The sequence below is a fragment of the Pseudorca crassidens genome, chromosome 13, assembly GCF_039906515.1.
Source record: "Pseudorca crassidens isolate mPseCra1 chromosome 13, mPseCra1.hap1, whole genome shotgun sequence".
Taxonomy (NCBI): Eukaryota; Metazoa; Chordata; class Mammalia; order Artiodactyla; family Delphinidae; genus Pseudorca; species Pseudorca crassidens.
In genome coordinates this window covers 32,839,230-32,854,003 of record NC_090308.1, presented here as the reverse complement: position 1 = coordinate 32,854,003, position 14,774 = coordinate 32,839,230, and the positions used below count along the sequence as shown (strand labels likewise).

General features: G+C 35.8%; 1 protein-coding gene across 2 annotated transcripts in view; it reads left to right on the top strand.

Moving 5' to 3' along the window:
* The window catches only part of LAMA2 (laminin subunit alpha 2), a 591,238-nt gene that overhangs the window by 191,783 nt on the left and 384,681 nt on the right, over window positions 1–14,774 (top strand). For both annotated transcript variants that reach the window (XM_067702129.1, XM_067702128.1), the window contains exon 4: window positions 154–396. In XM_067702129.1, the coding sequence (XP_067558230.1) occupies window positions 154–396 (243 nt within the window). The remainder of the gene's footprint in view (window positions 1–153; window positions 397–14,774) is intronic.

Genomic DNA, 14,774 nt, shown 5'->3' with positions numbered 1-14,774 from the left:
ACAGTAAAAATATTTTTAGAGAATATCATAGGGTTATGGAATAATATCTGAATAAAATCTATTGTAGCCTTAGGTAGGCCTTATATTTGATATGTAATAGTGAGAACACTTTGGAATTCAGAGTTACATGTTGTTGTTGTCACTCTTCCCCAGGTGTTCCAGATTGCGTATGTGATTGTGAAAGCAGCTAATTCCCCTCGGCCTGGAAACTGGATTTTGGAACGCTCACTTGATGATGTTGATTATAAGCCCTGGCAGTATCATGCTGTGACGGACACAGAGTGCCTAACACTCTACAATATTCATCCCCGCACTGGACCACCATCATACGCCAAAGACGATGAGGTCATCTGCACTTCATTTTATTCCAAGATACACCCCTTAGAAAACGGAGAGGTAAGATGAGAAAACTCACCCTCAGTACATTTAAGGTGCCAAAATAGGCCTGTCATAAAAACTAGAATATATCAGTCATAATGTCAGGGAGATTTTAAAATAGGATTTAGCAGAAGTACATTTTAAATAACTTATTAAATAAAAGGGAAAAACTGAAAGTGATTAGAATTTTAACTGCCTTCCTCTAGTGTGTTATCTCCCATTTCCAATAAAGATCAGAGAAGAGGAAATGGGCTTAAGTTGGAAAGTCAGTGATTAATTTTAAATATAAAGAGACTTTAATTTTAAATATAAAGAGACTTTTCTAACACTGTGGTTTGCTAATAATTGGAGGAGGATTGAGACCTTAAAAGAAGGCCTAGATCTTCAGACTCTGGTCTGAAGGTGGGGACAAAAGAGGTAAATTTGGGAAGAAATATAATTCACCTGAAGGACCTAAAGAGAAGGAAATTTTGTCAGTTTTTGTATGTTTTTCTGCTGTCACCACATAGTGCTGCAGTGGGGTTCCTTTCCTTTGCTCAGGCTTTGCTTATTATATGCTTAATTCAAAAGCGTTCAATTTCTCCGTAGCATTTTTTTTTGTATGGGTAAGATTTTAGATTCATTCATTGCTTTTCAGCCACAGGGTCAAACCATGACTTCACCTCTACCAGCTGTGTGATCTTGAATCAGTGACTTAAATTCTCTGTGCCTTAGTTTCATCTCCCATAAATTGGAAACAATAACAATAGTTCTTATTTCTTATGATTATCAAGAAGATTAAATGAATTATTATGTTTAAAACGTTAGAACAGTGCTGACAGACATATACACTATTGCTTTGTAAGCATTAACTATTTTTGTTGCTCTTGTTATAATAATAATAACAACTATTTGAGATTGTTGTTTTTGTTGGTAGTCGTAGTCGTAGTATTAGTAGCCTTCTCTCAAATACCCAAACCTAGACTTAGTGACTTTTTTTGGATTCTCTAGTTATATTTCCCTAATCAGTCTCCCTTCAGTATATACGGCCTAGCTCTTTTTTTCCTACCTGTTTGTATACATCTCTATTTATATTCATGTCTGATATTCTCTTCTCACCAGTTCACACACCTAAAGCTGGTATCATTTTTTATATTCACAGTTTCAGAAAATCCATATTCATACACTATCATGCCCACCTCCACCAATCTAGGGTTATCTCTTTAAACACTTCTGGGGGCAAGTTAGATTTTTGACATAAATCTATCACACTCTCTTTTGGCACTATTATTCTTTGAATGTATACCAGTGCCTCACTATATTTCAATTTCATGTTCAAAAATATCAGTTTTGGGCGAAAAGAAATCCAAATGGTGCTCTCAGCAGAGATTCCAATCTGCCAAATGACAAGGAGTCAAAAGCAGTGAGTCAAACAGCTGTTCAACCTGCTTTGTGCCCAGAGGCATCCAAAGTCCTGGCCAGATTGACCTGAGGATATGGGAGTACGGAGGAGTGCAGAGAGACTGTATTTGAGTTGAATTTGTATTATTTTTCTCCTGGATCCAGTGTTTACCCAGAACCAATAATTATCTAATATTTATAAAGCTATTCTTTACCTTTAAAAAAATGGTCTAATTCAGAAATTTGTTGAACAATGTAAAATGTACCCAGATAGATGTGTAACATACAAGTTACATGTATATCCCTGAAGCATGCTCTCCCTACAATGATGGTGGTTCTCCATCCTTTAGACCGTGTCAACTTGCCAACATGGAACAAACACACATTCTATTTGTTTGTGTTTAACTGGCTATGCTGTATTAGACATTCACTAAAAACTAATCATTGATGGTGACTTTTAAGAACAACTTATTCAACTTTCTCTGTGACATGCTTTTTTAAGTCTATTTTTCTCTCATTGCAAAGTGGATGAGGTGAGGAACAGAAAGTAAATTCAAAATATTTGATGTAGAATGATAATATTTAAGAATATGAATTAAATTCAGACCTCTCCTAGAATATCTGCTTCATTTTATATATTATGCTGTGAAACGTATTACTTTTTGGAATGAACAGGTCCAGCAAAGGTAGATGATAATCTCCCAAGACTCCCAGATCCACTGGTGACAAAGCTGAGATAAGAATCCAGGTCCCCTGACTCCTAGGTTAGTGTTTCTTTCAGACTGAAGACTGGAAGTCGATTTTTTTAAAAAAGTTGGTAATAGCTAAACTCAAATAATGGTTTAGAAGAGATACAGAGATAGATATGCTGGATCCATTAAAGTAGAAAGATTCTTAATCCTGAGATATCATGATATAGAAGAATGTACATGGGACTGGAAGACTGGGCTCTGCTTCTGGCTCTTGTTTTTGTGGGATGTTGGGCAGGTCACTTAATCTCTGAGTTTGAATTTCTTTAATACATGAATTAGTTTTATATATAAATTGTCCTAAGGCATCTTTCAGTTCTAAAGTAATAGTTTTGGATATCAACTACAATATAACATGTGGGAATAATTTTTGGATGCTTGTCTCCAATATTTCCCAGACAAGTGACTATGAAATAAATCTTATTAAATTTCAGTTTTAAAATGATTCACTTTTGAGTACCATCTGAAATCTAATTACTAGGTGCGTATGTTCAGAACTTCCCAGAGAAGTGACATTCAAGTAAAAACCAAATATGTAAACCAGTAAATGCAAAATGATAGTATAAATGCCACAGCAGAAGTGTGTACAGAAAGTGGTAACGTCCATCTGGGTGAGCCAAAGGAGCCACATTGAGAAGATGAATTCTCAGAGTACAGGGAAACAGAAACAAAAGCTTCTTAGTATCTCAAAAGTTTCAAAGGCAATATGCAAATTCATCTCTAAAATGCCCTATGACTTAAACTAGACATATAACAAGACTTCACCTCCATTGTTGAAGGATATTTTTATTGGGTATAGAATTGTAGGTTTCTTATTGTTTTTTGGCATATTTTATTGTCTTCTGGTTTCCATTGTTTATGTGGAAAAGGTAACTATTTAATAATTGTCCTTTGTAAAGTCTTTTATTTCTTTAAAGATTTTTATCTTTGTTTTTCACTAGTTTTACTATGATGCTCCAGATCTGCACTGCCCATTACAATCTTTATTAGACATATGTGGTTATTAAATTTATATTTCAATTAATTCAAATGAAATTAAAATTCAGTTTCTCAGTTGCACAGCCACACTTCAAGTGCTCAATAGCCACATGTGACTAGCAGCTACCACACTGGATTGCACAGAATAGATCATTTCTATCATTGCCTAAACTTCTATTGGGCAGTGTTGCTGTAGATGACAGCTTTCTATTTTCTAGATTGGGATTTATTTGGTTGGTATATCTGCAGAGTGATGTCTTTCATCAGTTCAAGAACTAATTCAGCCACTAACTCTCCAAATATTGCTTCTTCCCCATTATCTCTCTTCTATAAATATGATTTAGAATAATTTAGAACTTCTCACAGTATACACTATGCATCTTACACTCTCTTTTATTTATAGTCATCCTTTTGGCTTTCTGTCCTTCATTCTAGATATTTTCTTCTTGCTTACTTTGAGTTCACGATGTCTCTCTTCAGCTATGTAAAAACTACTATTGAAAGATTGGTAATCTTATGATTACCAATCATAAGATTCTTAATTTCATTTATTATATTTTTCAGTTCTAGAATTTATCTTTGGTTCATTTAAAATAGTTTGGTATCTAGTTTTATATCAAATTTTTATATACCTATTGAATTTTTAATAATAAAATTATATTCAAATTTTCAATATTCTATTTTTATCTCCTTGAGCATAAAGTAACAATTATTTGAGTTCTCATTTTATAATTCTAATATCTGGCCTTTGTGAATATATTTTATTTCTGTTTCATTTGCCGATTCTTTCCTATGCTGTATCGTATCCTCACATTCTTGATTATTTTTGCATATCAGAAGTTGTATTTGAAAAACTGTGTGTAGAAATAATTTAGGCCTAAGAAATTATCTTTACCTTATGAGGATTTTCTGATGCTTCTGCCAGGCAATGGCAATATGGATCATCTTAATCCAATTTCTGGGATACTTAGATGCCTCAAAGCTGTGCTGAACTCCCATGACAGCTGATTTAATTCTAGTTTATCCCCATTCTAGGCTTCCTGTCTTTGAAGTCCAAACTAAAGTGTGTGGAATTTACCTAAGTCTCACCCATACAAGTTCCGGAATCCAACTTTTGTCCTCCTAGTACAGTAAGACTGTCAAAGCACTGCTCAGTCTCTGAGCCATGTCTTCTGAACAGGGAAATGTCCACAGGACAAAAGCTGTCACAATACACTAATTATCTCTATAGACATCAGTCTTCTCCTTGATATTGAGAAGTTGATTTTTTATCTTCCTGATAGCTGTCATATGGCTTTACATAAATGTTTTTATATATTTTGTCCAGTTGGTCTAGTTGTTATCATTGACAGTGTTAGCACTAATTATATAATTTACTATAAACAGAAGCATAGTCTCATATGCACTGTTTAAAGCCTTTTTATTCTGGAATCATTTTATATTTACATAAATGTAAGAAGAGGACAGAGAATTTGCATGTCCCTTTTACCCAGCTCCCACTAAGGATAATATCTTACATAATTACCATTCTTTTGTCAAAATAAGAAATTAATATTGATACTTTATTACCTAAACCACAGATTTATTCAGATTTAATTCATGTTATCATTAATGTCTTTTTTTTTTTTCTCTTCTGGGATCCAAGTTGGGATACTACACTGCGTTTATTGCATCATTGTGTCCCCTTAGTCTCTTCTAATCCATGACAATTTCTTAATCGTCTCTTGTTTTCCTTGGCCTTAATCACTTTTAAGAGTACTGGTCAAGTTTTTTGTAACATGTTAGTCATTTTGAATCATGATTAGACTGGGCTACTGGGTTTGGGGGAAGAATACCACAGAGGTGAAACAACTTTCTTATTGCATCACTCATGTTTATTTTTATATGCACATCTCCTATGTCCTCCTTATTGGTTTATAAGTTTTACTGTCTTCTAGATAGGATTTTATTTTAGACAGCAATATCTAAATATTCACCATGATTTGAAATGTATATTTTTGACTAAGCATTGAATGATCATTTGCTTCCAGATCTTCATAATACCCTTTAAATATAAATTTAAGTCAGAGAATAAGAAAAATAAGAGCAGAGTATTTTTAAGACTCACCTGTGCAGCAAGGCATTATGAAATAAACATGTCTCAATTATAACACACTAAGTAATAATGCTTATGTTATAGGTATAGAACATTAATAGAAAATAGTCTTCTGTGACTAACATCAAATCTATTGAGTCTAAGGTTTATTACATTATTACTTGTCTGTAGAGTTTTAGAGACATGTGCCATAACTTTTGGAACATTCCAAGATATCATATTTCAGGTGAAAAGTACATCATTTTAGAGCTGAAAGATACCTTAGGTGAATACCTTAGGAATTCAAGGATATCATAGCCTTGACTTTGACATCTGTATCCAAACTTCAGCGCTCTCCTCTGTCCATATTATCACTGGAGACCATTTAGCCTTTCCTTCTGACCTCTTGAGTCTTAACAGCATCATCTCTGCTTATTTCTTCAGTTTTATTTGTTGCTACAGCCACCGCCACTTTTTGGCCTCCACCCTCTAGCCTGGTCCATTCTCTGTCCTCCACCTCACATTGCCTGCAAGAGATCAACAAATGTTAGTCATGTGGATTCACCAGAATGGCACATACCCAGTCCCCTAGATGACTGGGTTCAACTGCATCCAAGAAGGAGAGTAGTCCTGCAGGCTAGCATCCTGGGCTTGCACCCAAAGGGAGAAGAGAAATTTACTGAGCTATGAGATAATCAAGTCTCAGGACTGGCAGAGGAAAAATAATAGAGGGCAATGGAGGCAATGGTCATAATAGTATGGCCTAGCATGTTGTTATCCAGGGTGTAAACAGAAGGAGACTTGGAGCAAAACTTTCCAAGAGTTTCATTTTAGAAAGGTGATTTTGCATCAGCAGTGCCAAGAGAGGGCTCAGCAGGAACCCTGCTTGCCTTGCCTTGAGAGAATGATCCTACGCTCCAGAATAGTTGTGTAGTATGTAGTAACAGACCGCAGGGGGCCTCCATTACTTTGAGGGCAGCCAAAGACAAAAACTTTGGTGGATACAGCTGCAAAGATGTACTTCTCCAGCAGTGCCACAGGGAGCCAATTCCAACCAGAGCTGCTATCAGCCCGAGTGCTGCCTCTGCTGAAAGCACTTGCCCCTGGATGCTATTTAGAACTGCTAACAAGAACCACCACTTGGAGGCACCACTGTGAACTATGATTGCAGCCATGGCTCCTCCCAAACTTGGCTCTACTTGGCAATCACTGGGAACATTTGAAAGATAGCTATTTCTGGGACCAGGGTTTTTAATTCAGTAGGTTTGGGAAAGGCTCAGGAAGCTCTATGTATATGTTAAACAAGTACTCCTGGTGATTTTGATACCCCTCCTTTTGGCTCATTGTTCAGATATTTCCAGCTTTCCCAAACCCTGGAGAAGAACAGATCATTAGTTATTTAGGGAAAGCGTATCAGACATTCTAACTCCTTCTAACTGAAGAAAGAGGCTTACTTTTCTGACAGAAAACATGATTGGCTTTGGTGGACCGAATCTGTGGGTGAGTTTGAGTTTAGTAAATAAACTTTGAGCTGTCACTAAGTTATAGATGGTTAAAGGAGCGGCTGGGAGAGGAGAATCACATTGATATTGACAAGAATGGGGCTGTATGGATGGCACTGCTTTAGGGTTCCTAGAATTAAAATTGTAGTAAATGTGTTTCTGTTATATGAGACTCTCCCCTTTCTGTGACTGGGATTATTGCTTTAAATTTCTTTGGATTGTCACTAGACTGCTAAATAATATTCATAGTTACCATATTAATTTTTGCTTCAGTTTCCTCATACAGAGACCTTTAAGTTATTCACATATGATTTCCTCTTTTTTTTACTACAACACTTCCTAGCTCTTCAGGACTGCAACTCAGTTGGAACTTAGATTCACTTTGATTCTGCTTTTGAAACATGGCAGGCTTGTATAAATTCCCTGGAGCAGCCATCATTAATTCTTGAAGACACCTTTTTTTCCTTTAAACTGTGTGTGGAGCTTTGATATTATTTTCATTTCCTATGTGACAGAATTTCACATATACAGACAGAATTTTTTCTCCCTCTTTATATCACCTGACATTATGATGATCCTTAGAATTGCAAATACTGGAAAATGAAGAAACAAACCCAACACTGTGTAAAAAAAACTGTTTCTGAGAACCTTCTTTGATGTGATATTGTTCACGGTATGGCATGATTGCATGTGTGAGTTTGTGTGGAAAGGCAGGGATGGAAATGAGGAACGAGCCTTTCTCAATTACCCTTGGAGTTGCTCCCTTAAGGAGAAGCATCAGGGTATCACTAATTTGTATTGGTTTTGAATAGAGATTTAGGGAAATAATTTATGGGGGTTTCAGATTTCCTTCCTCTAAAAATAGTTCTTGCATTAACCAACATGGAGCCAGTTAGTACCTGGAGCAACAAGGTGAAAGTGCCTCAATACAATGAGGTTTATGTGGCTTCCTCCAAAAAAACCCCCAGCTTATTTCAACTCCAGTTGGAATATACAGATCACTTGAAATGTATTGGAATTACACACACATAAAATCCATAATTCACTTTTTTCCTTATTTGGATCACATTTTTTAACATCTTTATTGGAGTATAATAGTTTTACAATGTTGTGTTAGTTTCTGCTTTATAACAAAGTGAATCAGCTATACATATACATATATCCCCATATCTCTTCCCTCTTGCGTCTCCCTCCCACCCTCTCTATCCCACCCCTCTAGGTGGTCACAGAGCACCGAGCTGATCTCCCTGTGCCATGCAACCGCTTCCCATTAGCTATTTTAAATTTGGCAGTGTATACATGTCAGTGCTACTCTCTTACTTCATCCCAGCTTACCCTTGCCCCACCCCGTGTCCTCAAGTCCATTCTCTATATCTGCGCCTTTATTCCTGTCCTGCCCCTGGGTTCATCAGAACCCTTTTTTTCTTTTTTAGATTCCATATGTATGTGTTAGCATACAGTATTTGTTTTTCTCTTTCTGACTTACTTCACTCTGAATGACAGACTCTAGATCCATCCACCTCACTACAAATAACTCAATTTCTTTTCATTTTATGGCTGAGTAATATTCCATTGAATATATGTGCCATATCTTCTTTATCCATTCATCTGTCGATGGACACTTAGGTTGCTTCCATGTCCTGGCTATTGTAAATAGAGCTGCAATGAACATTGTAGTACATGACTCTTTTTGAATCATGATTGTCTCAGGGTATATGCCCAGTGGTGGAATTGCTGGGTCATATGGTCGTTCTATTTTTAGTTTTTTAAAGAACCTCCATACTGTTCTGCATAGTGGCTGTATCAATTTACATTCCCACCAGCAGTGCAAGAGGGTCCCTTTTCTCCACACCCTCTCCAGCATTTATTGTTTGTAGATTTTTTGATGATGGCCATTCTGATTGGTGTGAGGTGATACCTCGTTGTAGTTTTGATTTGCATTTCTCTAATGAATAGTGATGTTGAGCATCCTTTCATGTGTTTGTTGGCAATCTGTTGGCAGTTTCTCCATTTCTTTGGAGAAATGTCTATTTAGGTCTACCGCCCATTTCTGGATTGGGTTGTTTGTTTTTTTGATGTTGATCTGCATGAGCTGCTTGTATGTTTTGGAGATTAATCCTTTGACAGTTGCTCCATTTGCAAATATTTTCTCCCATTCTGAGGGTTGTCTTTTCGTCTTGTTTATAGTTTCCTTTGCTGTGCAAAAGCTTTTAGGTTCCATTAGGTCCCATTTGTTTATTTTTGTTTTTATTTCCATTTCTCTAGGATGTGGGTCAAAAAGGATCGTGCTGTGATTTATGTCACAGAGTGTTCTGCCTCGGTTTTCCTCTACAAGTTTTATAGTGCCTGGTCTTACATTTAGGTCTTTAATCCATTTTGAGTTTATTTTTGTGTATTGTGTTAGGGAGTGTTCTAATTTCATTCTTCTACATGTAGCTATCCAGTTTTCCCAGCACCACTTATTGAAGAGGCTGTCTTTTCTCCATTGTATATTCTTGCCTCCCATATCAAAGGTAAGGTTACAATATGTGCCTAGGTTTATCTCTGGGCTTTCTATCTGTTCCATTGATCTATATTTCTGTTTTTATGCCAATACTATACTGTCTTGCTTACTGTAGCTTTGTAGAATAGTCGGAAGTCAGGGAGCCTGATTACTCCAGCTCCATTTCTCAAGATTGCTTTGGCTATAAGGAGTCTTTTGTTTTTCTGTACGAATTGTAAAATTTTTGTTCCAGTTCTGTAAAAAATGCCATTGGTAGTTTGATAGGGATTGCATTGAATCTGTAGATTGCTTTGGGCAGTATAATCATTTTCACAATGTTGATTCTTCCAATCCAAGAACATGGTATATCTCTCCATCTGTTTCTATCATCTTTAATTTCTTTCATCCGTGTCTTATAGTTTTCTGCATACAGGTCTTTTGTCTCCTTAAGTAGGTTTTTTCCTAGGACTTTTATTCTTTGTGTTGCAATGGTAAATGGGAGTGTTTCCTTAATTTCTCTTTCAGATTTTTCATCGTTAGTGTATAAGAATGCAAGAGATTTCTGTGCATGAATTTTGTATCCTGCTGCTTTACCAAATTCATTGATTATCTCAAGTAGTTTTCTGGTAGCATCTTTAGGATTCTCTATGTATAATATCATGTCATCAGCAAACAGTGACAGCTTTACTTCTTCTTTTCTGATCTGGATTTCTTTTATTTCTTTTTCTTCTCTGATTACTGTGGCTAAAACTTACAAAACTATGTTGAATAATAGTGGTGAGAGTGGACAACCTTGTCTTGTGCCTGATCTTAAAGGAAATGGTTTCAGTTTTTAACCATTGAGAACGATGTTGGCTGTGGGCATGTCATATATGGCCTTTATTATGTTGAGGCAAGTTCCCTCTATGCCTACTTTCTGGAGGGTTTTTATCATAAATGGGTGTTGAATTTTGTCAAAAGCTTTTTCTGCATCTATTGAGATGATCATATGGCTTTTCTCCTTCAGTTTGTTTATATGGTGTATCACATTGATTGATTTGCATATGTTGAAGAATCCTTGCATTCCTGGGATAAACGCCACTTCATTATGGTGTATGATCCTTTTAATGTGCTATTGGAGTCTGTTTGCTAGTATTTTGTTGAGGGTTTTGCATCTATGTTCATCAGTGATATTGGCCTGTAGCTTTCTTTCTTTGTGACATCTTTGCCTGGTTTTGGTATCAGGGTGATGGTGGCCTCGTAGAATGAGTTTGGGAGTGTTCCTCCCTCTGCTATATTTTGGAAGAGTTTGAGAAGGACAGGTGTTAGCTCTTCTCTAAATGTTTAATAGAATTCGCCTGTGAAACCAAGTGGTCCTGGGCTTTTGTTTCTTGAAAGATTTTTAATCACAGGTTCACTTTCAGTGCTTGTGATTGGTCTGTTTATATTTTCTATTTCTTCCTGGTTCAGTCACAGAAGGTTGTGCATTTCTAAGAATTTGTCCATTTCTTCCAGGTTGTCCATTTTATTGGCACATAGTTGCTTGCAGTAATCTCTCATGATCCTTTGTATTTCTGCAGTATTAATTATTACTTCTCCTTTTTCCTTTCAAAGTCTGTTGATTTCAGTTTTTTCCCTTTTTTTCTTGATGAGTCTGACTAATGGGCTATCAATTTTGTTTATCTTCTCAAAGAACCAGCTTTTAGTTTTATTGATCTTTGCTATTATTTCCTTCATTTCTTTTTCATTTATTTCTGATCTGATCTTTATGATTTCTTTCCTTCTGCTAACTGGGTATTTTTTTTCCTTCTTTCTCTAATTGCTTTAGGTGTAAGGTTAGGTTGTTTATTTGAGATGTTCCTTGTTTCTTGAGGTAGGATTGTATTGCTGTAAACTTCCCTCTTAGAACTGCTTTTGCTGCCTCCCATAGGTTTTGGGCCATCGTGTTTTCATTGTGTTTTGTTTTTAAGTAGTTTTTGATTTCTTCTGTGATCTCTTGGTTATTCAGTAGTGCAATGTTTAGCCTCCATGTGTTCATAGTTTTTACAGTTTTTTTTCCTGTAATCGATATCTAATCTCTCATAGCGTTGTGGTCAGAAAAGATACTTGATACGATTTCAATTTTCTTAAATACGAAGGCTTGATTTGTGACCCAAGATATTGTCTATCCTAGGGAATGTTCCATGAGTACTTGAGAGGAAAGTGTATTCTGTTGTTTTTGGATGGAATGTCCTATAAATATCAGTTACATCCATCTTGTTTCATGTGTCATTTAAAGCTTGTGCTTCCTTATTTATTTTTGTTTTGGTTGATCTGTCCATTGGTGAAAGTGGGGTGTTAAAGTCCCATACTATTATTGTGTTACTGTCGATTTCCCCTTTCATGGCTATTAGCATTTGCCTTATGTGTTGACGTGCTCTTATGTTGGGTGCATAAATATTTACAATTGTTATATATTCTTGGATTGATCCCTTGATCATTATGTAGTGTCCTTCTTTATGTCTTATAATAGTCTTTATTTTAAAGTCTATTTTGTCTGATATAAGAATTGCTACTGCAGCTTTCTTTTGATTTCCATTTGCATGGAATTTCTTTTTCCATACACTCACTTTCAATCTGTATGTGTCCCGAGGTCTGAAGTGGGTCTCTTGTAGACAACATATGTATGCGTCTTGTTTTTTTATCCATTCAGCCAGCCTGTGTCTTTTGGTTGGAGCATTTAATCCATTTACATTTAAGGTAATTATCGATATGTGTGTTCCTATTACCGTTTTCTGAATTGTTTTGGGTTTGTTATTGTAGGTTTTTTCCTTCTCTTGTGTTTCCTGCCTAGAGAAGTTCTTTTAGCATTTGTTTTAAAGCTGGTTTGGTGGTGTTGAAATCTCTTAACTTCTGCGTATCTGTAAAGGTTTTAATTTCTCTGTCAAATGTGAATGAGATCCTTGCTGGGTAGAGTAATCTTGGTTGTAGGTTTTTCCCTTTCATCTCTTTAAAAATGTCCTGCCACTCTTCTTGCTTGCAGAATTTCTGCTGAAAGATCAGCTGTTAACCTTATGGGGATTCTGTTGTATGTTGTTTGTTGCTTTGTTGGGGTTGTGGTAGAGGGCACAAAGGCACAGCTTACTCTCTTTTAGGGTGTTTGCTAGATATGGCTGTCACGTATAGCTGTGTCACTGATTAACCATGGGGCTTGAACAGATGAGTAACAACCCAATTCATGCCCCAGCCAATTCACATAAATATAATAAAGATCAAATTAAGTCATTTATGGTAATGCCTCCTTGTAACCTATATAATAGGATAGTAAATACTCTGGTTTAGTAGGTAACATTGGCTTAAGCTCCCCTCTAAATGTGAGATGACTGGTCAGTGCTAGCCTCACTATTATATAAGGAGATTTGCAAAGGATAAAATAAGATTTAATATTATATATGCAGTCTTTAGCTTATACATCCAATAATGCTATTCTTCCATATAAATATTGTAGAGACAAGTGCACAAGCTTTAAGTTATGTGAGCACCTTGTAGAGGAATTTCAAGAAAGCTGGGTAAACCAAGTTCCATTTGTTGTACTCATTGCAACTTGTAATAGAAAAACTTATGTTAAAATTCTCTGAAAGTGTTGTCAGTATTTTGAGACCCAACTTTAAAGTGTGTTGAAATTAGAAAACTATGAAACAGAATTGTATTTGTTGTGTACAGAAAGAGGAAAAAAAGAACTATTAAATGCACTGGACATTATACGAAGCATTTGAGACCATTGAAACTCACCTTGTGGCTTTTAAAATCAAGTCTGAAGTCCTGAGCAAACATTCCATGAGAGAATGGCAGGTCATACTATACTTAATGGTGTCAGCATTTTTTTTTTCATGTTACCAAAGTAGGGACTAAGTCTTCAGTTAAAATGTAAATCCCATGGGTAGGAAGAGGATTTGTGGGTACTGTTGTTATTGTTATCAATAATGTTGGCAATGACCATTTTGGATATAGTGCTTCACTGATTACAAATCACTTGTCATACACTCTTCCGTCTGATCTTTATCAAAGCCTTGGAGACACTTGAAGCCAAAATATTTATCATTCTCATTTTACTGATGGAGGTTAAATAACTTGTTTGTGGTCACATAACGGTAAATTCTCAACATTAATCTCTGGTTCAGGTCCAGTTCAAATCTTCTGATGGCAAATCTCATAATATTTCTACTTCATAAACTGAACCCTTAGGTCCAATCAGCCATCGTCTAAATGTGCGTTTACCATTGGTCACAAGGGCTGTGTGACACTGTGTGGTATTTAAATGCCATCCACCATCTCTCCTGGGAAAAACCTGAGGACCTGAGGGTGTGTCAGTTAATCAGTCTCACAGAGGAAAGATAATATACTGTTATCTTTATTGCAGAAGTATACTTGAAAATACAACAAAGGATCTTAAAACTATTAAAATAAGCTTCTGATCCTTGGGGAAACTATTTCAATACTAGAGCTATCATCAAAAGTCCTTGAGACAAGTAACTCAGGAGTGGAATAGTTATAATTATACTTTACAGGCAAACTTAAAAAGATACCAGGAGCTGCTTTACCAGGTCTCCTGCTATGAAATAAAAACTGGAGAATAATCTACTGCAAAGCATTCTAGCCTGAGGATGTGTACTAGTTTGCACTGTGGCAGACTGACTGCAGCCAAATATTTTCATTGAAAATACCTAAATGAGTAACTGCTGAATTCTGCTACCTGGGAATCATATGAGACATACAATTTAAATTCTAATCATAGGTAGCAAAAATCCCATGATACTCATTTTGCAAAGGAGAATGGCAACCTGGCAAGATTACAAGTTAGAAGAAAATTATATTGCCCTTGGGTAAATTTGTTCTTCAGCTTCATTAAGTTATAAGAATTATTTATTTTCTTACTCGGCAGATAAGTGCCTTCTAAAACCAAGTTTACTCTTAGGTTGAGCCATGTGAAATTGCCAATATTTGACTATTTTTAGACAATAAATATGCAGTTTCATATGGTTTTAACTAATATACGCCAAAGCATGAATAGAAACATTTGCAGAAATTTAAATTGTCCTCAGCATAACCTCACTTGTACACATTATTTTAGCAAAAGCATTAAAAGGAAATCAAGTCCCTTCACTGAAACGATAATTTACAAGTATAATAATTTATAATAGTGAAGTTTTTTTTTTTTTTTTACTGTTAGTTATATGGTAAATATTAAGCTAAAATGAGTTGTATTGCATTTG